Source organism: Gymnogyps californianus, chromosome 2 (assembly GCF_018139145.2).
Source record: "Gymnogyps californianus isolate 813 chromosome 2, ASM1813914v2, whole genome shotgun sequence".
Lineage (NCBI taxonomy): Eukaryota > Metazoa > Chordata > Aves > Accipitriformes > Cathartidae > Gymnogyps > Gymnogyps californianus.
Window position 1 is genome coordinate 22,008,859 of NC_059472.1, and position 25,289 is coordinate 22,034,147.

At 35.4% G+C, this 25,289-nt stretch overlaps 1 protein-coding gene across 39 annotated transcripts in view; it reads right to left on the bottom strand.

Moving 5' to 3' along the window:
* Positions 1-25,289, bottom strand: part of RIMS2 (regulating synaptic membrane exocytosis 2) — a 487,486-nt gene that overhangs the window by 326,670 nt on the left and 135,527 nt on the right. For 15 of the 39 annotated variants that reach the window (XM_050891132.1, XM_050891131.1, XM_050891141.1 and 12 more), the window contains exon 1: positions 3,909-4,030. The exons of 23 other annotated variants lie outside the window; for them this stretch is intronic. In XM_050891132.1, the coding sequence (XP_050747089.1) occupies positions 3,909-4,030 (122 nt within the window). Of the gene's footprint in view, positions 1-3,908; positions 4,031-16,402; positions 16,433-22,753; positions 22,766-25,289 lie in introns of those variants that run through there. One more of the 39 variants, XM_050891120.1, reaches the window with a different exon arrangement.

A 25,289-nucleotide genomic window follows, 5' to 3' on the forward strand; every position in this document is an offset into this window, starting at 1 on the left:
TAATGAAAGAAAATACAGTTTACTTTTTTAAGCTAAGTGTGTCTAATTTCAAAACATGGACCATTCCTAGGTCTCTGCTGTACATAGATTTTGTGAACAACCTTTGTACTACTTTGGGGCCGAATATATTAGTTATCTTATGCCCCTGTGTGGCCAACCTAGACAACAAATTCACTTTCACATAGCTGTAACAAAGAAGTAACAACGTGTCGTCGGAGAAACCAGGTTTAGGTAAATCCACTGCTTTCCATTCTCAGAGAAAAGCTGTTAATGTATACTGCAATGGTAAAATTGGACTGATACTGTTCTGTACAGTTTGTATCAATTTTAGTCACAACGGATACTTGCCATTATGCAGTGATGTGTTAATCTGAGTATTGCCCAAAGCAACTGTGACTTCGCAAAGCATGCTGCTACAAATAGAGTATCTGACAGCACAGTATTTGTACACTAAAATCTAAATGAAGAATGGCAATCAGAAAATCCAGCTTATCTGATAACTAAAGGTTTTTAAAGACATTTAAAAACTTTATTTCATTGTCTTTAGTCATTTGAATGAAAAGTATGTCACCAAAAGTCATAAGAAAAATTTTAGACTGCAAAAAAACTGAAGCTCCTTTAGATGCTGCTTTAGAATTCAGATGTAATGTAAGCACTTAATACGTTTTCAGAAAAGGTCTCTTGATTTCTTTTCCCATACCTTCTTTTCCCAGACACACGAAGAATTTATTCCACAAACTAGCTATTTGCCAAATGCTAAGCATGCAAAACAATTCTTGTGACTTCCTGACATGAGGTAATTCTAATCATTTTTCAATACAAAGTAACCTATTACACAGGAAATAGCACTACAGTCCCTAACATAGGCGAAACACAATTTTGAGGTAAAGTAATAGCTCTTACTGCTGCAACCGGCTGGAGTTGGTAATGTCAGATAGAGATGTGCAGGACCAGGAGGAAGGCCCAGTAAACCAGCTATCTTTTTTACACTCATAATATAGCATCTTACAGCAAAGTGTTGCTGTGTAGCTGGCAAAAGAGAACTAAACTGCAATAGTCCTCCAACAGAAGCTGCTAGCAGAGGATAACTAAACCCATTTAAATGGTAAAATCAATCTAACTCACGAGGAGTTTAATATCATTTGGGTCCTCTCACATCAGCTACTGCAACGCGAAAAATATGCAGATAAAAAACCAACTCATGTAAGGTTTCTATGGGAAGTTATAAAAACCAGTTTAATATAGATTCCTGTTAATGTTTGGTATAATATCAGAAAGCGAAGGCCAAGATAACTGGCTTTCCTGCAACAAAATCACAGCGTATCTAAACTTTCAGAAGAACTGAAGAACTCCAAGAACGGATGATGTGAAAATTAATAGGAATGTATGTTCAGTTACAGTTATATGCATACTACCTAGTTCCCTATTTCTATTCCATTATCTACTACACCATTAGTATGCATTAACCTGTGTAAGCAGCAGTTAATCATTTTGTGCTTAATGTCTGCTGTTATCTTTCTGGACTCTCTTGCTTTTTAGATGTAAAAACAGAAAGAAAAACCTTAAAAAGAAAAAAGATCATCTCTCTTTAGTCTGACAAAATATTTAACTTCAAAGTCCAAAGAGACAGACCACATTATACCTCATGAAAGCAGAATCTTTTACATGCTAGAAGAATTTTTGTTTTCCTTACCACAGTTCTGAAACATTAACTCTTAATGCATGAACAAACAGTTTTTAGCAAGTGCGTTTTATTAATTGTGCAAAGCTCTAAGTGAAAAAATCTACCTAAAATATACACTACATTGATTTAATTAGAAAAAATAAAATAAATTTTTTTAAATCAGTAAGACAACAAAAAGGACTAGCCTCCGAAATAAATGTCAGCAAGATTTTTAGTGACTATTCAATAGATTACTTCTTCAAAACCCTTTTATCAAGATCAAATTTAAAATACTGATACTTATTCAGAAGACAGAATCTTTTTACTCAATAGCCTTAAATAACTTTCAACTAACTTTAACTTCAGAAAACACAGAAAGCATAACTTAGTCTTTCATGATTACTGCTGCATATTGCTAAAAAATTGCACAATGTTTTCGTGAGGCTGAAAGCATTGGTACCTAGACAAACACGACATTGCTCCTTGTAAATACAGAAATTTATATGTAAATATAGAAATCTACTGTCTCATCCTAAATAAGACAGCCCATACTAGGTAGGAGGCTGGGTTTCCTAACAATCCTTTCTTGTTTGCCAGTCTTCTAGAATAAATATAGTTCTAAATCTCAGGCACAGCAAATGCAATAAAATAATTCTCTGATGTCTTTTGATTTGAAACTGATACCATATGCAGCTTGTGCCAGACTGACAAGCTAAATACACACCTAAAAGCACCATGCACATGTGTCTGTAAAAAAAATTAACAAAAAGTATGCACTTTGATCTGCAAAAACAGATCCAGAGAGTCAGGACTTGGTTTGTAGCTGATTAGAACAGTTGCTAAGGGCTTTGTTGGTTGCTGCAGGCCTGAAACTATGCACTTGGAAATATGCACTGTTTTACAACCACAGTTAATAATACATAAATGATTGCTCCATTTTGTAGAGCTTCAAAGATTTCACAGTACACCAAAGGGATGTAAGAAAAATCTCATTGACTACAGATTTCATATATATCTAAAATAATCTTAATTCATTAAAGTGATTATGATTACTAAAGCTACCTCCGTAATTTTGCATGCCTAATTAGAAATTCATAACCAAGATATCAAAACTTGAAAACAGTAACATTAAATAAATATTAAAATATTTATAAAGGAAACACCAGCAGTAAGGGAGAGAATCCTTACAACAATATCCTGGGAAATAAAATTATAACTGTTTTCTGAAGTATTAAGTGCAAATATCACTGTACTTAAGAAATAATATCCCATTTAAAAGGGATTTCTCCCACAGATGCAGAGAAGAAGATTAAAATGCTGGATATAGTCTCTGCAATATTACTTCCACCCTTTTTCCAGAATGTTTCCATCAGTGCACTATCTTCATAAAATACTATAGGATTCTTTTTCTCCCTCATCTGCACTCATACTCTTTTAGATAAAATTCTTAATCATTTTGACTGTTAATATCTAATAGCAGTATGAAAAAGTTCTAAACATCAGTATTATAGTATGTTTACTGAATAATGCCACAAAAATGAGTCATTATTAATTCAGTTTACCCCCCCAAAAAAATCCTGAGAAACCAATAACCACCTCACCAATAAACAACTTCTCCCTATCATTACTAATTCCCACAAAACAATAGCTATTCATAAAAGGATAGCCTACAGAGCTGACTGACCTGCTGCAAAGCATCCACTGATCAGCTATAATTTGGCCAGTTAAAAAGATTATTGAAAAGTGTCACACACAGAAACTAAGTCTTCTAAAAATAAGAAATTGCTTTCTGCCTATTTTGCAAAAGGTATGCAAGACTACTAATTTACATCTTCCAACAAATTATGTATGGTTAAACAGACACGTCTTTGAGCATTTAATCCTTTCACTGCCACATCCACACAGAAATCATTTTCTCAGACAAATTTGTTTATGAATATTTAATATGCTTTAAGGATTACAGCTAATAGTGCTAGCTTCTAATGGTAGCTAATGTATTTGAAAGATACATAACCATCTTAAATATTTTATTCTATCTTTGCTGGCTTTCTTTCTGCAGATTGAGTTCTCATTTAAATCCTTACATAAAACATAAAAGCACCAACAGAAGAGACTCACTGCTACCATAAAAATATTGATTTCTAAGAGTGCAATTATAAAAGTACCCCACTGAAAAACATGCAAATAGATTACTACCAGCATAAGCATAGAAATGGTAAGGCAAAAATCTTTCATTTCTACTCACCTAGTGTTGTTCAACGTTTGTCCAAAAAGCTCATTTTGTAAAATATTTGGAGGGGATGAGAAAACCCCATGAAAATGAGATAAAACAGAATTGCAGACCTGGCGCAGTGTCTCAAATTGCATTTTCTCTCTTTCCTTCCCTTCTATTTTTCTTCACCACCTGTCTTAAAAGTCATCTATTTTGCACACACCATCAAATGCAAACATGCCAATCAAGTTCCATATTTCTCCTGATCTCTGTAAAAACTGTGCCTAAATGAGCAGAGGCTGATAGTTAATTGTACAGTCATTATTCTTCTAATTCAGTCGTAGAAGATTTAGTACCCGTGCGGCTTTCTCCTGACTGTAGCAAGAATTCTAAACAGCAGTAAGCTTTTTGGGCATTCCCAGCTGAAGTGTGAAGCTGAGCTGCTTTCATGTACTCTACTCATATTTCTCTAAGCCTATTAAAAACACGCAGTGAATAGATGCTGTCGTCAGGAGTTTCAGCACATCTGGCTGCCAGCAATAAAATCTCAGAAGCAAAAAAAATGAGGACGAGGCATCCTCACACTGTTACTACTGTCTAAGAGGAGGAGGATTTCTGCATCTTCCCCTCCTCCTTCCCTCCCCTGTAAAAATGACAAACATCGGTGACCGTGTACGTAGGTCTTTTTTTTTTTTAATATAAAGGCAGCTCTACAGGACAGAAAGACCACTCTGAAAATATTCTTCATATAATAAATAACATGTAGCACTGAGACTGTAACAATAGACCTTTCATCTCATATCTGAAAAGCTATACATGAGATAATGGGTTTTTCAGTGCAAACATTTAAATGTAATATAAATTCATGACTGAAGCAAACAGTATACATTCTATACGTAACTACTATGTTAGGTACTGTACATACAGCATCAAGGCAATGATTTATCACGCAAACTTGAACAATCACTAAAAGGAATGGCTGCATTATATATGTACTACATTTCAAAATAAGAAGTCTTCAGCATCTTTTAAAAGTTTATTGCACAGAATCAGCCATGATGGAACCGAGCAAAATCAATCACTTCTTTGGGTGCTCCATACCTGTCTATTTCCAGGAAAACCCACTGTCTTAGGAGCCTACATCTCCCGTACACATACAGTATAGGAAGTCAAAGAGCAAGAAGCAGAATCAGTCATCTAACGGAACACGGTGAGATTCTGCAGCATAATATGCACAGTGAATACCATTAAATGTGCAGAAAATAAGGATCCCTGACTACAAAACATATTTTTCCTCTTTTCTTTCAATGCTTGTGCCAAAGGATGACAATATGTAACATTACAGAATATATTCTATAATTGTCAAATTGAAAAATAACAATTAAAAAGGTTTTCCTTAGAATATCTCATTTTCTATCCACAGCTTTTAACATCTTAGCACTAATTGCAAAATCTCCAAATAAACCAACATAAAATGAGGGCCATTATTAAAGCTTTTCCACTGAAAGCGATTTTAATCCCAGAAGATATGGGAATAAGCAACCTTCCAGCTAATTAAAGTGTTGTATTGATGTTCTCAGAAGGGAGTACTCATCCAGGTTTCTTTGGCCAGAAGGACGGCAGCTACAACTCAGATTTTCAAACAAAAAAAGAAACAGGAACAAATTCATCTCCAGGCCCCTCTAAAAGAGATACAGAAGACTCCCTACTAACACCCATGTTAAATATTTCAAAAAAAGAATTGAGAAAATATCTGCTAATAAAACTGTTCCCAAAACTCATGTGAAAACCTACAAAGTACTACACAAAATCATTTTTAATATCTGTTTTTATGCCTATAGCATACTGTGCATTATGGAAACATTTGTATTTGAGAAATGTATTACAATTTGTGGTAAAAAGTACTAGGCTATACATATGGCAAAGCTGGTAACTGTTGAGATCTTAGAGTAGGAGCTAATGAGTATTTATGGCTATCTTGCTATAATAAAATGAAAACTTAATACTTGTCAACCACCTTGCCTACATTACAGAGGATTCATGTTTGTAATATAAGAAAATTTGCCTTTACATTCATTCCATCAAAAAGACAAAATTTTCCTATCTGCTGCAAGAAACAGAATCATCTTGTTACAAATGATTCAAGTTATTAAAATAATTATTAGTCTCATACGCACCACTTAACAGTTCAGAGACAGTGTTGACCATGGAGCAGATACAAGACCAATATTTTATCATATATTTCAATTATATCACCATTTTGTTTTGTGCCTTATGAATGATCATCAAAGCCAAAATGCTCCTGTAGTTGCAACCAAGGTCTGAACATTTGACATCCACCTTTCTGTGCCTTCATTTTCAGATATTTAAAACAGAAGTTATGATATATATTCCTTTTTTGTAAAATTGTTCTAAAACTACTGACAAAATGGGATACATATTTAAAACTTTAATTTTTTCATTTAATTCTAGGGTAAGGAATGAAGAGTACTCTGCAGATATTCATGCAAGTAAAACCTTTAATACGGAAAAGATAAAAGTAAAAGGATACTTTTAAAGGCAAATACTCCATAGCTGCTACTAGCAGAAAATTCAACTATAATGACAGGGGTTTTGTGCAAATACACATTTTTTTGGACATCTGGAATTTTCATCAAGATTGAACTTACTGTTGATTAGAAATATAATTTTTTCATTTCAAAAAATAAATGCTCTCCAAGAAACCCTTTGGTCAATAAACAATTCCTTCCCATATTTATTATGTGGCCTATATTATTGTATTGACCCTATAATGTAGACTTATTACTAAGACCTCTTCTTAGTTACTTCCACCTTTTCCAAAATATAATTGTTTAGGCTGAGAAGAATCAAGGAAGCAAAGAGGCCTAGCAAGAAGAGGCGGGAGGGGATGGAATGAAGGAACATGAGCAGAGCAGGCTGTGCCCACTGAAGTACCCATCCTTTCAGAACCAGAATGGAACTGACAATCAAAAGAAGTCTGTGGAACCACACATAAAATTTATTTCCCGTACACTAATATTGTTTGAGAACAAAACAGTACAGGTACTAGTTACCTTATGTCAATCTTGTTAGTGATTTTCAAATGTGTCAGTATTTTTTATATTAAAAAATTTCCTGTGGTGAAGGGCACAGTGATTTTGTGTCATTTTTAAGATTTAGGAAATTATATCCTCAGCATTCCCAGATTAGAAGCCTCACGTAAGAATTCTGGAAAAGACAGGAATTAATTTTTTTCCCTATTTGATATTTAACTTCCTTACACTTGAGACCTCCTTTGCTCTTCTTCAGGCCACTCACTCTACAGCCTCCAATATCCATATTAGAAGAAAAAGAGGTCCTATATGCACAGGCTTCTTTTTTCAAAGCACCCTAATTGTGTACTCCCACATGCACTAGGTAAGCCAAGCACTACTTAAGCAGTTGTGATTCTGGCGTTTCCTAACATTTGAGGGCCTGAATCAAATAATTTTCATAGTGATTTTTATTATAGTATTTTGTGTATTTGTACTTGCATATATATGTACACGCTCTTGCTAATTATGGTTTAATAATAATAAATTTCATTTCTACACCGGTTTTACAAAGGATTTCATAGACATGAACACAGTGCTTTAAAGATATTGCACAGAATGGGAAAAACAAGTACCAGATAGTCTAAGCAACTACCTGACACAGCTGACAGCCTATTTCAAAATGAAAAGACAAGCCTGGGAAAGCATTGTTGGATCCATTAAGCCAGGCTACACAGAGATCCATACAGATACCTATTTCTCTAGCCAAGCTGAATCTTAATAAACACCCTCCAGCTACAAGTACTTTGGAAGAAAAGTTATTCTAGAAAACTCCCAAGTATGTATGGATGCTTTTCAATTTATATAAAATATTTTTATTTCAAATATAAGACTAAAATCCTTTGAATTTGATTCTAGAATTCAGAAAGCTCTTAAGGTAAACTTATTATACACAGAAAGTTGACAATATGTACAAATATGTTATCATCTCAAACATTACTTACAGGCATCACTTCTTTATTATAGCCACACAGAGAAGACATTTCACAGGAAGTTGTAGCTTAAACAAGGTAAAGTCATGCAACCTCATTGAAGCTATACGTTACAGCTCATAAGGCAAAGATTGTTATGTGATAAAAGATACTATCAAGTACAATTTTGGATTCAATTCCATTCTAATTTACTGGATATTATGTAAGTATAGTTTGATGGAATCACAGAAGAAAATGGTAGAGATGAGTCACTTGGAGTTTGGGGGTAAGAGTGGGATTTTTTAAATGTACAGAAAATCAAACCTCTATCTTTTTCATCTAGACACTAAATAAAATTGGGTAATTAATAGCACATAAATACCTGTAATGCAGCTACCATTGCTCTCCAATATGCCCTTACCGGAGCATTTAGCTAAATATTTAGGATTAAAAAATTTTGACTGTTTAAGTATTCTCATTATGAAAAGAAAAAACATCTGAACAAATGCTTTTCAGACAGGTAAGTTAACAACAGTAGGCTTGCACATTGGATGGTGTAATATTATTACAGTTTATAAGACTACTCATTTTGGGTCAGATTAGCAAACAGATGCTCCAAGGCGGGACATGATTTTAAAGGACTAACTTAAATTCAAGGATGGACATTTCACTTTGCTACTGACAGTGAAATGCAACTAGACTTTCTTTTGGGTAAAGCACACATTCATTTGTATTTCATCACAATGTTCAAAGGTTCAGCTTCACAAGAGAAGTTTAGCAAGAACTAAGGCAAAATCTACAACCGTAAATTCAATCACATAAGAATAGAAGTCATAGAAGCCAGTATCCTGAATAGCTAGGATAGGAAATAATAAAGAGAGGGATGTAGATAAAGCCCCAACCCCAAAAGAATAAAAGTACCTAAATCCAGGCTGCAGGGAAGCATCAGTCTCTGCTCAAGAATTGTAATAATGAATCCTCTCCTTGAGCTGGCGCCTGAGCAGTCATTCAAAACGCACCCTTCTTTTTATTACAGGAAGTCTGGCAGTTAGAATAGTGTCTGGGAACATGGAAAACTGAGTCTGAAGTTTCTCTTCGGGCTTCCTCAAATATGCCCACAGAGTCCTCATCAACACCCTCTTGGTTATTCCAAAGGGAATTTGTCTTTGCTGTTGAGGCTGTTCTCTCTCCCATAAAATAATTAAATATTGAAAGAACTATTTAATTCACTGAGTTAAACATTCATTGAGAACGGAAAAGTGATACTGATTTTATCCCTGGTAGTCAGGTCACAGATCTACGATGGAAGATACTGAAATTCCAGCTAAGAGACCAAACCTTGTTACAGAAAATATCCACTAACAAAGTACAGTAATGTAAAAGAAGTAAATTCATCCTCGTGTTCAACCATCAAATATGGTTTTTTCTTGCCTGCATTTTTATCTCAGTACTTCCACATTTCCCTGTTTCCTTACTTTCATTTTTGAGGCATTCTATCCTTATTCATATAATTTTTTTCAATGTCCTTCTTTATCTTCCTCCCATTTAGCCACCTAATAGTAATCTATACTCTGCTTTTAGCCTAAATTACAGATCTTAAGCCAAGGACATGAGACTTAGAAACCTGGACAGTCTGTTTATCCATTTTTCTGTCCATAATCATCTACCACCATGATTAATATGCTTGAGGAGACTGGTTACTTTCATAGGGCCATAAATATTAAAATAGTTAAATTCCAGCAAGCTGTGTGAAAATCAGCATCATCATAGGAGGAGAAAGACCCAAGTCAGTGCGCGTAGAGGAAGGATGGGTAGAACTGAGCCATTACCCATTGACTCTGCAGTAGAAAGACAGTCAGAATATGGTCAGTAAATAGCCACATCATTGCCATCTTAAGTTTGACAAAATTATCACTAGTGATAGGAAAAGGTGCTTAGGTTATTGTGATCCTTCACCACATCACAGAGGAAATAGGATAGAAAAACATGAGACACCATTACAGGCTGTATTGATTCTGGTGCTCATGGAACAACCTCTCCCTGTTGTATTTAACTCCCTTGTTTTTCAGTTTCCATTGGACTTGCTGCTAATGGTATCCCATGCACAAAGGACTCACCAAAGTTTATCTCCTGTTCCACCAGCAGTAATACCAAATAATGAAATAGTAATAATTTATCCTTAGAATGAGCTTCATCACAAACCTTGTAAGTACATTGTCTATTAAATACTTCAGGAAATGAAGTTCAAGTGATCTGGTTCAGGTTACAGATAAGAATAATGTCAGTGCTCCCCCAATCCATTCTCTTACTTGCTGTGTTTAGGGTACTAGAACTTTGCTGTTCCAAAGTCTGTTGAGCTACTGTTCCCTGTAGCAGCAACTGTTTAGTAGCCTAATTCCAGTGACATCAGGGATAACGCTGCATGCCAATAGTCTTTGGATCAAGGCCCAAAAGCGCAGTTCAGCACTATGCCTCTAGCACGTTTCCAAATATTGGAACTGCTCTAGTGCCAGTGGAAGCAGTCTGTGCACTGTTCCTCAGTCATGAACTCACCCAGCAAGTACCACAACACTCCGAATGGTTAAGAGGACACTCTGATTAATCTACTTACATTCAAGACAAAATACAAAGATAAGCTGTCAGTTTACATTTTGCACCTTTACAGGAATCTGGATATTCCCACCTCTGAAAATTCTCAGAACTAATGTCATCAACACAGGGGGGAAAAAAGGCAAGCAAATGTCTATTTTTTAATGAAAAACAAAATTAACCTTGACATGTATAGATTCCCAAGAAAGTCAAGGAGTATAGACTACATCAGCCCAAAAGGCCAAGTCTTGATGGGAGATTCCAGATCAGCTTTGGACTTCCTAAGCAGGAAAGTGCCAACTGTCCCTAATTAGGCATGCTGAAGTTTTGTGATGAGACCAAACAATTCATTTCCCTGAATCTCATCGTGGTCTAAGTAAATGACAGAAATAATCATGATCCACTGATCAGTATGGCTTTAAAACTTTCTAAAAGGTGGCAAGCAAGTTAAACATGAGGTTTTACCTGCACACTTACTAGTTTGGAAAGAAGACATTTTACAAATGGAATATTTGGAAGCTGAGGTTTTATCTTATTTTGACCAGTTATGGCTTAATTAAATTCTAAATCTATGAAAGGAAAAAATGAAGACTTGTGAAAATTAAATGCTAGATGACTTGTTTATTGTAAATAGTTTCAGTGTTAAAAAAATCTACATTTTTTAAAACTCAGATAACACAGTGATAGGTCTGATTCTGCTCCTTATGCAGATACTAGGAAACGTGCCATATGGTCACTTGGGAAATCCTGCTGTTAGGCCTAGTATGGACACATACAAAAACTGGCACTGACCATACAAGCTACACATTCCAGGATGAGTAAGATAGAGGAAAAAAACCAAAAAAATTGGACAAGGGAAATATGAAAATCATCATTTAAAATCCTTTTGTTATTAATGATGATAGACTATACCACAACAGTACTACTTCTTGAAATGAATCAGTAGGTATGCCTCAGAACCAGGTATACCTCCCAGTATAACTATTTTTAAGCTATCTTTAACATGAATAACTTTGACTTATTGGTTAACTTCCTTAGCTCAATATAGATTATGTCTTCTCAAACCTCTCCGCGGAATTCTCTTTAATACATTAGTTGAAAGGCAATATGGGAAATTTTGTTTAAGTATGACAAGGCATAGAATAGTTGAAAATAATTACATGAAATGTTTAATTTTAATTATTTCTCTTATCTCTGTCCTTCTCACCCTTCTGAATATTACACAATATATACAACTTGCATGGTGAAAGAAAAAGCTTCTATTGCTAGGGTACACCACAACAGAGAAAAAGCACAAGCTGCATCTTGTGACTTAAAAACATGAAATGGTATAGTGTTGAGTTTGAGTTTTTTTCCCAGCACAAGTGGAATGAGGCACTTTGGGTTTTGCTATCTTTATAATAATATTATGTGCTATGTGACACGTTCACAGAAACAACTCTGAACACTAAGTTTTAAGTATATTGTTGCCTACCTCTCGTCCGCAACAAAGCTCCAGTGCCTAGTTCCTGCCTCCTGCCTCACTTGCCAGATCTGGGTATTTCTAAGTATTCCTTGCTTAGGGAATTCTATGCTTAAAAATGAAGATGTTACAGATTTTAGGCAAATTCAGAGGTTGAATCTAGATTGTCTGAATCATTGTCTGAAGTTATTAACACAGACACCCAGATTCATTCCACTTAAATACAGATGACTAAGGTGTGTCATTTAGAAGCCTAGCCATCTTTTTCTTCCTGTATAATCAATAGAGAGAGAGAGGAGCACGTAAAAAAAAATTCATGTGACCAAAAATAGGTTTAATGAAGTGTTCTTACGCTTGTCTAAGTATCTTATTTAGGAGATATGAATATAACTCTGTGGTTGCATTTCTATTGCTGGATCTGAGAACACTTTTCAATTCCTGCCTTGGCTGTGTTCTGACACCACGTCAGAAAAAAATCCAGGTGTGCACATTCTCTCCCTGTTTCCTACCCATGCATTGTCCCAGCATATAATCCAGGCATTTTATGGATCTGCATGTTTTCTAGCAAAATTCCTTTTGATGGTAGATCTCCCATATTAAAAAAGAAGCCCTAAAATCTAGGGATACGTGTTTTTTAATCCACTGCCCTGACCTAAGATGTAATTTATCCAAAAAGCTGCTGGGGCAGAAATTGCATTTGGCAAACAAAACCCAAGCTATTTGCCTAATAAATGTAGAAGTTACTTCTTCAACCTGCAAGACCATGACTCTAGTTTGTACTAAAATAATTCATACATACTGCTATTTTTTTTTCATGTCTGCAGGACTGATAGGCTTCCTACAGGAAAAATACATCTGGTTTTCTCCACAAAATAATGTCTGTAAATTCTGGGTCATAGAATGATCCTATAATCAGTTCTCCACTTTCCTCAGAGTGTCTGACAGTTTACTGAAATGTCTACGTATCCTAAGCTTTTAGTATGAATATATACATTTGTGTATGTTCATACATGTGGTATAAAATATATAAATAATATTTTAAAAAGTATTAAAGGAATACTATTAAGATGGAAGAATCGGGCACTCAGAGTTAGAAAAGGTCTAACTGAGAATTCATTTCCCCCACCAAAGGAATAGCTGCATTACCTGACAGGAACAGAAAGCTGTTATACTCTGGCTGAATAAGCAGAGGAGTATGTGTAATACACGTTGATAACAGCAGGCTCAATATGCAGTAGATGCTGCACCTTGCAGCATGCGTGGTTTAGAGTAGTATATTTCAACCAATTTTACCTTCAGCTGACTCACAATCAATTGATATTTCTTTGCACCTCATTACAGTACATGAATCCTGCTTTATGCCTCATTTGCAGTTCTGGATGGTTCACCAATGAGATGTGTCTCACTAGTCAAGAAGTGCTGGCCTAGAACAGAGATTTGATCGATTTTTGAAACAATGCGTTGAAAACTTCATCTGCTACAAAAGAGATTTCTTCACTTTCATCAAAAGTTATCATTTGTCACCTTTCAAAAAAACAAAAGGCGATTTAAAATATTACTAACAAAGTATTATGCATGATTAACAATGTAAAATACTAAAACCAGAAGCTGAAAATACACGCACTAACAGTTTTCAGACATCTGTCTTTCCTCTCCGCCTCAGGATGACATATTCAAGGTGAAAGTTGATTTCCTCAGTGCTCACAGGCAGTTCGTTCTTATATCCCTTATTCTCCAAATTATACCAACTTAAGAGAGGACATGATTAGCACAAAGCAGACACCAAAAATTAAATCCTACAACAGTCCATTGATGATTACCAACAACATAAATGCACCCAGCACAGTAATGATTTCAATATACACACTCAGGTAAAGAGATAATGTTCTCTTTGTGAAATACACAGTTATCATCCTCTTTGGATGAGATCCTTTACACAAACACTTCTTTGGGTGAGCAGGCTGATCATAAAGGTCCTTACTATGTCAAGAAAGTAACAGTTACACTGATCTTGAAGTCCATGGTGGTTATACATTGCAGAAATTGGCTCTTATTCCCTGTGAACTTAGGAGTTTAATTAATTTTAGAAATCCCTTTTAGTCACCTGGAAAATATCTTAAGAGATTTATTGCAGTATCTCTACTTTCAGATGACTAATTTGGACCTTAAAAGGCCTCCAAACTTGTGTCGGGTGTCAATGTGTCCAGGTGATCTGTGATGGAAACAAAGGCTAATATATGTGTAAACTAGAAGATAGATCATTCTCCAAATGACAGTAAGATTAAGATTAGCCTTTTCATTTTGTGAAACAGGAGCTAAAAGAACACATCTATGCACTGGATTGTTTATTAATTTCTGCTGTTCAGTACACTGGATAAAACTTGGAGCCTTCCATATCTTGGGAACAAGTTCAAAGAGACTAATTTATCTTCCTTTCATGTCATTATAAGATTTATGGTCTCCTGGTTTGCTCCTATCTTCAGCTGATTGGAATACCAGAAGAATATTTTCCTGATGATCACACACCTCTGGAACTCATTTCCTTTGACAGTGTCATGGAGCCTGGGTTTTATAAGCATTATGGCAGTGTAAATATTCTACTTTGGAAAGATTTCCATTTAATACTGGAGTTTTATGTTAGTGGAGTAAAGGTAGTGCTGGCCATTATGCTAAAAGCTTTGGGGAGGGGGTTAGCGTTAATTTCATAATTGATTGTTATCATAGCTGTAAGGCTTCATGATACTTGATGATATACCACAGTATAAATTTCCAAATAAATCTCATTTTCAGAGAGAAAAAAATGTTTCTGAAAGAAGAACCCATATGCCACATAGAGCATGAAATTTAAAATGCCTGTCTTGAGGGAAATCTCCTGGTTTAGTTAGCTTCACCAGGCTTAAGTCTGAAAATAACTGATAGCTTTTGTGAATATCTCCAAACAGGACACAAGCATTCTTATAAATGCTCTTAATTGCTTGAAGGAGGAGCAAAGAAGTAAAGTAGGCAAGAATGAATGGTCCTGATCTAAGCCAGTGCATCAGTCATTACTGCAATGTAGTCTATCATCATCCAAAACAAGTTTGTTGAGGAGAAGCTGAGACACTACTAGTACTGGCCTTAATATCCAAAGCTCCAGAGTTTGTTTTGAGTGAGTCTCATCTACAAAATATTCCTCCCTTTTCCATTGTTTAAGTGACATATCTTCCTCTTCCTTCTCACTCTGATTCTCAGGGTCTTTATAATTTATATTCTCGTTTAGGGAAGAATCTGCATCAAAAAAACAATATCTGCTGAGTAGCAATGCAATTCTTTTTGCTTTCAACTTTACTTTATTCAAAGATCCAATTTCTTGCCTCAAATATTGATACATATTTTCTAAATGAAAATAAATTCTCCAATCATTGTATTTACTTGAGCTCAGAGATGGGAACCACCCAAAATATACACTGTTTTTTAAGAAATGCAAACCCAAGTTCAATTGGGTTGCTTTCAAGAATTCCTTTTTGTTCCAACCCCTGTTAATGAATGGTACAGGAAGATGAATCATTACATGTCCATTTTAGGAATAAAATGCAATTATCTCAGCACCATGAGGAGCTGAAATTGCTGAACTAACTGTTGAGTTGTCGAATTTTTTATATTCAAGAGGTGAGATTGTTGAACTAATTGTGATTCCTCTTCTAGCTTAAATACTTTTCACTGTTCCAACTGGAGCATAAAGATACAACTGAGGCAGGTCCGTTTTTGTCAGCCCAGCACCTCATGCCAGAGTCAACAAGATTTAATTAAAATTAATCTAACTCTGGGAAAAAAAAATTGGTTCTGTGCACTGATTTGGAACTTTAGAATGCTATGTCCCTCTGAAGCTTCCCAGTTTATTTGGAATTACAAAAAAAAAATCAGACACTTTCTACTTTAATCTCATCTGCCTTGATGGCTTTTTTTTAGATTTTTTTTTTTTTTAAGTGATCATCAAGGAAGTCTGTCATTTAAAGTCCAGGATTTTCACAAAGTCATTACAGAATAAAACCTCTTGCACCTAAAATGCATTGCTTTCTATCAAGATATTACCATAAGAACTGTTGTCCTTGCTGTTTTCTTTTTGCCAAAGAAAATGGGTTTTCTGCAGCAAAGTTCATGGTTCATCCTATTACAAGCTGCATAAGAAAAACTTAATTTGACAGGTAGACTACATCTAAGGACCCATTCAAGCATGTAATATCAGCTGACGAAACACTGGACCAGAAATTGGGAAAACTGTGTTTGGAACAATTTAACCTCCTGTTGTTCTATGTAGATGATACACTTGCTGAGGTCCCTCATAGCAGCATTTCCAGGAAGCCCAGTGCTGTAGAAATGGGCACTTTCTGATGTCATTTTCTGAAACACCAGGGCGTGATTACAGGGCACAGTGCTGCACAGTGCAGAGATGTCAGAAGAAGCTGCATATACACAACCCATTGCATATCATACATAGATATTACCTTGGATTTTAAAACTCCACTTTAAGTTAAGAGTCACTGACTTCAGGTCACCTACATTTTCGACTTAACTTGAAATGACATTGTACCGCACTGCTTTGCTGGAACAGGTAACTATCCCCTTAAAATGTCTGTGGCTGTCTTCCTTTTGGTTAGTAAAGAATGCAGCAAGACCTGTTTTTACTGAAAGGCACAAAATTAAGATTTCTCAAAGTTTGGGAGAGAAGTGTCCACTTTACCACAAATCTGAAAGGACGCTTATGAATGGTTGCAGAATTGTTGGAAATTGAGGAAGAGAGGTGAGCTAGAGCTAGGGGAAAGAAAAAGAACTGGGTTAGAGAAGAGAAGAATGTCTGCCTCTAAGTGAAGGAATACCATGGGTATATCTTTGAAAACACTTCCAATGTCTAGCCAGAGTTTGGTAAGAGCTCACACCAGTGAGAAAGAGATGATGATACACAAAAGAAAATGAGCTAATTAAATAAATAAATAACTAGATAAAGACATTCCAGAGTAGACAAAGGGACAAACAAGGATTTGGCTTGAAGAAGGGGCAGAAAAAGAAACAGAATAATCATGCTAAACACAGAGTAGAAAACAAAATGGTATTGTTTAATAATGTAATTTTTAATTATGAAAATATGGTCACCCTGATCCTATTACATTAATTTTTTATTTATATTTTTTCCTCAGATCTGACTTCATAAAATAGACTGACATTTACTAAAATTATTAAACTTGCCATGTAAAAGATAAATGACAACTAAATTGCACTACAGAAGTGATTGCTTTATCATTTGTGACTTCTAGAGGCACAAAGAAAGAGCCAAAGAAAGAATTTGTACCAGTAACAATTATTCGTTCTCATTTTTTATTTTAATTCAGTCTATATAGCTATGGTAAAAAGTATGAAAATAAAAGTCCATTCATTGAATTGCCTCCTGCAGGTTCCAGAACCACTTTGTTGCCAGAAACTACAAACTTGAGTTAGCAGAGTCCTTTATTAAATGTTAGCGGTTTCCCTCGGCTGCACTCCATGGATGTAACTTATTCACCTTTACATAACAATTTCGTAAATATGAAATTCAAACAAGATCTGTTATTTATACTTCTGAAGAGAAATTAGCCTCCAAAGAATAGAGCACAGCACAACTAAGGATTATGAACACACAGTGAGCTCTAACATTCACGTTTGTGCAAGGTCAACAAAATAGCACTTTAAGAAGACATGCTCAACCCAAAAAGGTACTGGCCTCATTAATTTAAAAAATTAAATTAAAAATGCTACTACCCTCAATTTTTTTCTGGTATTGCTTTCTTTCAAGGTCAATTTAGCTAAAAGCAAAACTATATTTAATTCCATAAATGTTAGCTGCGGTTAGTACTTAATAAAAAATGTTCAATATTCTGATACAGCTGAGATCTGTGTTTACAGATTTAGATTATTAATGGTCTTTTAGCACAGTTAAAGACATAGCCGTGATATACAGAAGCATAACACTGCAATGGAAGGCCAAACTCCACTTCAAAGATACCAAATATCAGCACTGAATATCAAGACTTCCCTGAGCTCATTTTGCATAAGAGTGAGAAAAGTCAAATAGTAAGTGCTAGTTTTCAGTAAGCAGTATGCAACAAATATGCATAATTAAGAAAAAAATTGAGTAATCAGTAACAGTAAGCAAAATACAAACACCATGTTGCAACAGAATTATGTTTGAAAAGGCACTCTACAGTACATTGTGAAAACTAAATTCCCTAAAACCAACATGAGATTTGCTCACTGCAGAGAATGATTGCAGCTGAGTTCAGATTGTCACTAAAGGCTGGAATTCAATCTCTCTGTTATGTGTTTAATTAAAACATTCTTTAATGTTTGAAAAGAAACACAGCAGTTTTAGACTGTTTATTAAGGTAGGTTAGTTCTGCTACAGTTAGGGAAGTTTCCCCTTCTCTTTCTTCTTCAAACAGACTAGCTTTCTCTAAAAAAAGGATCCCATATTTTATCTACCATTGGTCAGAGGCCCAGCACTACTCAGCACAGATTCTACAGCTAGATAAAGGCTGGCTTTTAAAAAAAAAAAGTATTTCTTGTAATAAAACATCATCAGAAAAAAATTAAGAACAGTTAGCTCATTGGTTGTTCTGCCACTTTGGGGAAAATAAAAGTGGAGGGAGGGAGGGAAGCAATGCACATCTCAGAAAAACCACACACTGTGGCTGCACATGTCCTGAATGTTGTGTTAGCATTGTCACTATTCACGTGAGCGGGAGACCCACAAGACCGACATTAGGAGACAAGCAGAATTGTACAAGCAGTTTTGTTTCTCAGAAGACAGACAGTTCTGCAAAGGTAATGGAGAGAAAAAGCTCCCCCTCTTTTCCAGAAGTTAGAATAGAATGGAGATGCTACAACCCATTGCAACCTATTAATAACAGGTAGAAACATAGTAAACCCGCTATAGGTAGTCTGGGCTGTTAATAGACAATGTCAGTACTACTCAGGAACTTCTTACAGAGACTCTGCATTACAGATGGTACCGAACTCCTTACTCATCCTCATAAGTAGGTGTAGCTTAATCCTTGTCATAAGTGTCTAATTATTTCATTAAAACTTCTGCACTGAAGGATTTCTCACTTTCTTGGACCCAAGGTACTTCTTTTCAATAATTAAATACTGCATTTTCTCTGGCTCCCTTCCCATAAATTTCTGTTGCTTCCTCTGGCCATAGTTATTATTCATCTCCTTTTTATGCCATTCCAGATTGAGACAGCAGATAAGCGTAGCTTTAGTTTCTTCCTGAAAACTGGAATAGCCATGAAATTTGATCCACACCCCTAAACCTGTATGTAGAGGAATGAAATAATTAAAAGAGGAGTTCTGTGAAGAAGAAACTAACTCATTTGTTCTAAGTTATTACCTCAAGAATCATACAAAGCATACACTGAAATGGAAGATAGCACAAGAAACAAAAGCAAAACTACTGAGACTACAGTTTTCAGATTGACATTGGTGTCACTTTACAGCTCCAAGGACTGACTATCAAAGTGGTGAAAAACGCTGGAACAGGAGCAGGAAGATGAAGATAAAACCTTATTTGGATGCAGTTCAAATTCCATAAAACTTAAATCTTTAGTTAATATGTTAAAAATACTGTAGGGTACCTCTAATGCCTGAATTTTGCATCCTGTTCTAGCACCAGGGAAAGCCAGTAACAGCTCTTTGCAGTCATGCATGGAAAAGAATATTGATTCAATTTTAACCTCAACCTGCAAAATACTTGTACAAAGTATTAGATTTATTCATGAAATGAAAGAATATCATTATGCTTTCTCAACAGTTGTGGTTTTTTTCTGCTGCAGTGGTCAACAATGTTAAAAAAAAAAAAATCCATGTCAGTTAATTCTTACGTAAAGAATTCTAAAAAGTTTAGAGACACTGTTGTCCTTAATGGCTATTTCTGAACACAAACAGATCTGCACATAGCATTGTCAGTCTGACTCTTGGATACCAACTCCCTTATTTTAAACACTGTCTCTATACAATTCTTTTAATATTTCTCACTGTCTTTAAATATGTCAGCAGGTGGAAAAACATAGGCAAAAAAGTTAAAATGTCTCTATTTTACCTGAGATTTCTTTCAAATATGCTTAGTTTCCACAGGTCCAAGTAAAGATTGTATGATTCTTTAAGACACCTAGGCTAAAGATCTATCAAATCAGGTACTCAGAAATAGAAACAATCAAAATCAGAAGCTGCACTACAGTGCTGTGTCATAAGTGTTGCAGAAGAAAAATAGTGATAATCTTGGGAAATGACCAGTTTTCAGCCTTTCAGAAAGAAATGTAATTGAGTGATTCTTTAATGTTACATTGTCGTATTTTAAATTGCAATAAACTACCATCAGTGATGTTCTCAGTATCAGTTGTTCATAATCCAGCAATTAAAGAAGAGCCATTTGAAAAAGATATAACATGAAACAGATGGACACATATTTTCATTTATTTAATTCATGCTGCTCTTTGATGTTTCTCAGCTAGCTTATGCCTGCTTTTTCCTCTCTCCTCCTCTTCCCTCTTATTTTGGTCTCTTTTTTCTCTCTGTTCACACCCTGACATCCCCAACTGCAGTCCCAAAAGACAGAGCCTACGCTGCCAACTCATACTGGCACTCCTTCCAAGAACGGAAGCAAAGGGACACAGGGGACCACTTTCATTCTACTGCCATTGGTAACGCAATAGAATAAAACCTTTATATGTGGGAAACACGTGTATACATACCATAAAGAATATATGCACAAAACCTGCATCTTCAGACCCAAGTAGCCTCAACAGTCTTGTTTGCAGTACTTACTCAGAATAAAATGCATCCTCCAAACCCACTGTAGTGTGTGGAAACCACCATAAAAATCCTTTTTTCTCCTGAGATAAAAGGGATGATAGAAAACGAACCCCCAAAATACATATGTATCTTTGAAAGGAGAAGGGAAGGAAGAGGGAAGGAGGATATATTTTATCTGTGTCTGCTGGCCTGGAAAATAAATACTGCTGTTGTACAACTCTGCAGCTGCTCACTCTCTCAATTTGTTGTTTTCATTCTGGTTTTTATGATTTAATCTCATATCCTTATGGTTAATCTGAAAAGAGTTCAGGCAGCTTTATTCATTAGTCTTGCTTCAAGTCATGATCTTACAGATCATGATCTTTACAGATACCAAGAAGCAATTCTCTTTTTTTGATATGGCTCACCCTCTGATAGATGCAGCAATAATAAATTGACTCATGAAAAATGAAAACAAACTTTCTCACAATATATTCACCTTTTTTTTTGCATTGAATCTCATGAAAACTATCCTTGAGGAGAGCTTTTCTTATGCTAATAAAATGCATGACAAATATATATTGTAAATTCAAAGTTATCATTTTCAAATTTTGGAAAGCATTTTGGATTCATCCGGGATGGACTGGGGGGGGGGGGGGGGGGGGGGGGGAGAAAAAAAAAAAAAAAGAAAAAAACCCCAAAACAATCATTCACATCTACCTGAACTACATAACATCATTTCAGATAGGCATTAGATTAGAAGTAGTTATGTCATCGTAACCTTGCACTGGGAAGACACATGGATTGTTTCCTACTCCAAGAGAGCTATTGCTTGAAAAGGACTGTGAAATGCCATGTATATAGAAAAGAGGTTTGTGAAGCAACCCCTCTGGAATGTCAAAAAAGATTTACAGTTTAAAACACTGAATTCATATGTGGAAGATGACTGAAATGGCTTTACAATGGATCCTACCAAGAGTAAGAAAAATAATTATTTTACAACTCAAGCACGGCAACACCACCTAAAGATTTAACAATTCAGGCAAACAGAATGACACATTAAAAAGCTTTGTATCAGCATTAAGGTTCCCTGTTCCCCAGCTTTTATTATTAGGATGTTGTACACATTTTAATAGGACATTATAAACATTTGCTTTGGCTTAGGCTTTGGAATGAAGAAATCAACCATTTCACAAGCTGATTGCCTGCTACAAAATGACTGAAAAAAGATTATGTTTATTCAAATAATTTTGCTGCTAGAAAGAAAACACAATGTATTGAATGATGAGTAGTGTAGGTCTTGGGAACAATAGAGTACATGAATGGTTTTGATCAAAACAAAATAAAAAGGACCTTTTTCTATAATTCAAAATTAATGTGGAATTGGATAGTACAAATCAAAGAACTGCAGTGCATACAGCCATAAATCTACCATCTGTGCACAGCAGACCTCAGAATGGACTTTCTGAGTCTATGGATTACGTAAAGTAATATTTTGCATTTCTTTAATTCACATCATCTGGCTGTTTTCAGGGAGTCTAGCGTTACGCTTGATCAGCATCCATACTCTGCTCACAAGGTTAGGTCTGTGAAAACCACTACCTATGGTTATTTCTCCACTGCCCTTAGCATAAAATCTCCATGCGATACAAATTATGCTAGTCTCACCTCAATCAATGTCAAATATAAGATGGCCAGTTACTGAAAGTAATCTAACACTGGATCCTATGGTGTGCCTGCTGCCTCTGCCTTCTCCGTGGGTTTACTACACAGAAAGCAGTAAAAGCACTGTAAGGCAGATTATAAATATTGGATATGAACTAGAAAGAAACTTAATAATGGAAAACTGCTCTGCTGGTGGTAAGTACAACTTGCTCCTGAATAGTTTTTGACTTCTCTTTTCTTCTGTAATGGATCCAATATAAGAAAAACGTCCTTGGAGAATGTGCAATCCAAAATGATCCCAGACTTCTTTAAGGCAACAAATTTCAGATCAGTCAAAGAAGTTCTACAATCAAGTACCTATCTGTCTGCCTGAACAGTTTGGGATCTATCGATTGCAAATGGGACTGTTGCATACATCAAGGGAACAGAATACTAGTCTAATGGTTGAAACAATGAATATTATTTTAATGAAGAATAGTACTAGTAAAGAAAACAGGAAAAAAATATGGTGAGTAGTACTCAAGAATGGAAAAACAAAAAAGCACAATCAAAAACGACATAGTAAGGAATGAGACAGGAATGGCATTGATGTTCTTGAGATTCAAGGAGCGAATGTTGCCCTTTACTCTGTGACCAACTTGTGTTCAGATGACCAAGATAAGATATATGATACTTGATATAAAGAACTACTAGTAATAATTGCTGCAACTTCAAAGGAAGCTGCAAATGTTCAAAAAACTTTGATAAAAAATGGTATTTTACCTTTCTATTCGAATCCTAAGAGCCCAAGTGTATAGAGTCTTAGCAATACTTTTTTCACAAATTTTTTATTGTTTTTAACTTTTTAAGTTATTTTTTGTGTCAAAATTAATGTGTTTGGGATGAAAAATAAAACAGACAATATTGTTCTCACTTTCTACTTACTTCTATTTTTGACGTTGTGCAAGATAAACAATAACCACTTCTAAATATTTGAGACTTTTTGGCTATTTCCCTATTATTTTGGGCATTTTGAACAGCCATGCTTTTCTCCTAGAATTAGCTTATCTAGACAAATGGTCTACTGTACTAAAGAAGCTCAATTTCTGCCAGGAATTAATTTAAGAATAGAAAAAAAACCTGTCATGATGATCTCCCACATAACATGTTTCTCTACTGGCTGGTTCTTTCAGTTAATGTTAAAAAAAACCAAAACATAACAGGAAGCATTCAGAAAAGAAGACAGAAGACCAGAAGCCTTTAGAAAAAGTTATATACAACTGCTTGACCACAACTGCAAGTTTCAAATAGATAAAATGAGTTTTCTTAACTTGATCAATAATAATAAACAGAACATATATGGATTTATAAATGTTAATATTAAAATTATATCAAATTATGATATCATAGTCTATGCGTGACTTCAGTATAAAGATAATATATTATCTTCTGCTCTTAACAGTGATTGAATATAATAAAATTGTAAGCCTTCCCAGTATTATTGCTGAGAATAGCAACAGCACCACACCATATACAGGTCCAAACTTAAGGCCTATTCCCATCCTTGAATTCTGGGATAGTCTCTCTCAGAGATGCTGATATTCTCCTCTAAAAGCCCATTTGACCAATCGACATTGATTGGGCATCAAGGAGGAGCCTTTTTCATTATCTCCAGCAAAGGAAAGACAGTTACTGTGAGGAACATTAGGGAAGAAAATTATTCAAAAGACCCTCTAACCTTCAACAACATGTAATATTTATCATAAATATATTCTAAGCATACTTGTATATGTTAATTAGGCAATACTAGTATTAGTATCCAAATAAAACAGGAAGAGGATAATGACTGAAAAAACAGTCTGGATTTAAACAATATGTTGAGTAGAAGTGATCACAATCAGAAGAATATTTCTGATTTCAGGCACAAAGTCTACATTCTTCCTGTTGGTAAATATTACTTTATACTGTCCATGTTTATCATATCACTCTGCTCAGGGTAAATGCATATTACATATCTGAATTATGTATTTATTTATATATCCCTCTCTCCCTCTCTTTTTCTGCATGCATATAATATAAAAACACTTTCAGAGTTAAATCATTGCTGAGAACAAGAAGGGGGTTTTTCATCATCACATTATGTATGACACCATTTTCCTGGCAAAATTAAGGAAAAAAGAGAACCACAAGAGAATCAGTCTCTCTCTCCTGCTCCTTAGCACCAAGTTAAGCTGCCAGCTGTATTTCTCAGAGATCATGCATATAACGGAGGAGCACTCAGAGCCACTAAGTACGGAACCTATCAGCTGAAATCAGAGCAAAGGGCAACAGGCAGAATAAGTTAAACAAAAAGGGTTAGGTTAATTACCTTCAATTTGTTCCCAAATAAGACCAGAAATAGGAAATAAAATACAAGAGGTGGGGGGAAAGGAAAACAATTTTAATTATATTAGCTGTAAAAGATATCATAGCTGTCTAACTTGTTTCAAGCTTGCGGAATAAATACTGTAACGAGGTCATAGCTGGGCAGCAGAGGAAGACTGCCAGATTATACTGCTCTGGCTGCCAAATTCCAAGGCAGGTGGACGTCTCTGGGGAGAGAGGGTATCATTTCCATGGAAACACGTGAGCAAGCTCACTCTCTTCTTTCCTTTCCCTCCATATTTAAAGTTCTATTCTGGTCTTGCTTAGAAAGAAATTAAATTTATTCAGCGAAACAGTTTTTACTTTTGTGTTCCAGCAAAACGTAGCCACAGAGGTTGAGAGCCTTCTGGTGCCTATTGGTACAATCACATCAAGAAAAAGGGAGGGAAGTTCCAGCTCCAGCCTCTGGCTAAACTGAGTCTTACTACATTAGTGCTGAAACAGCCACAGTTTCAACCAATGCCAAGTAACACTGAGATAAACCAGTGCA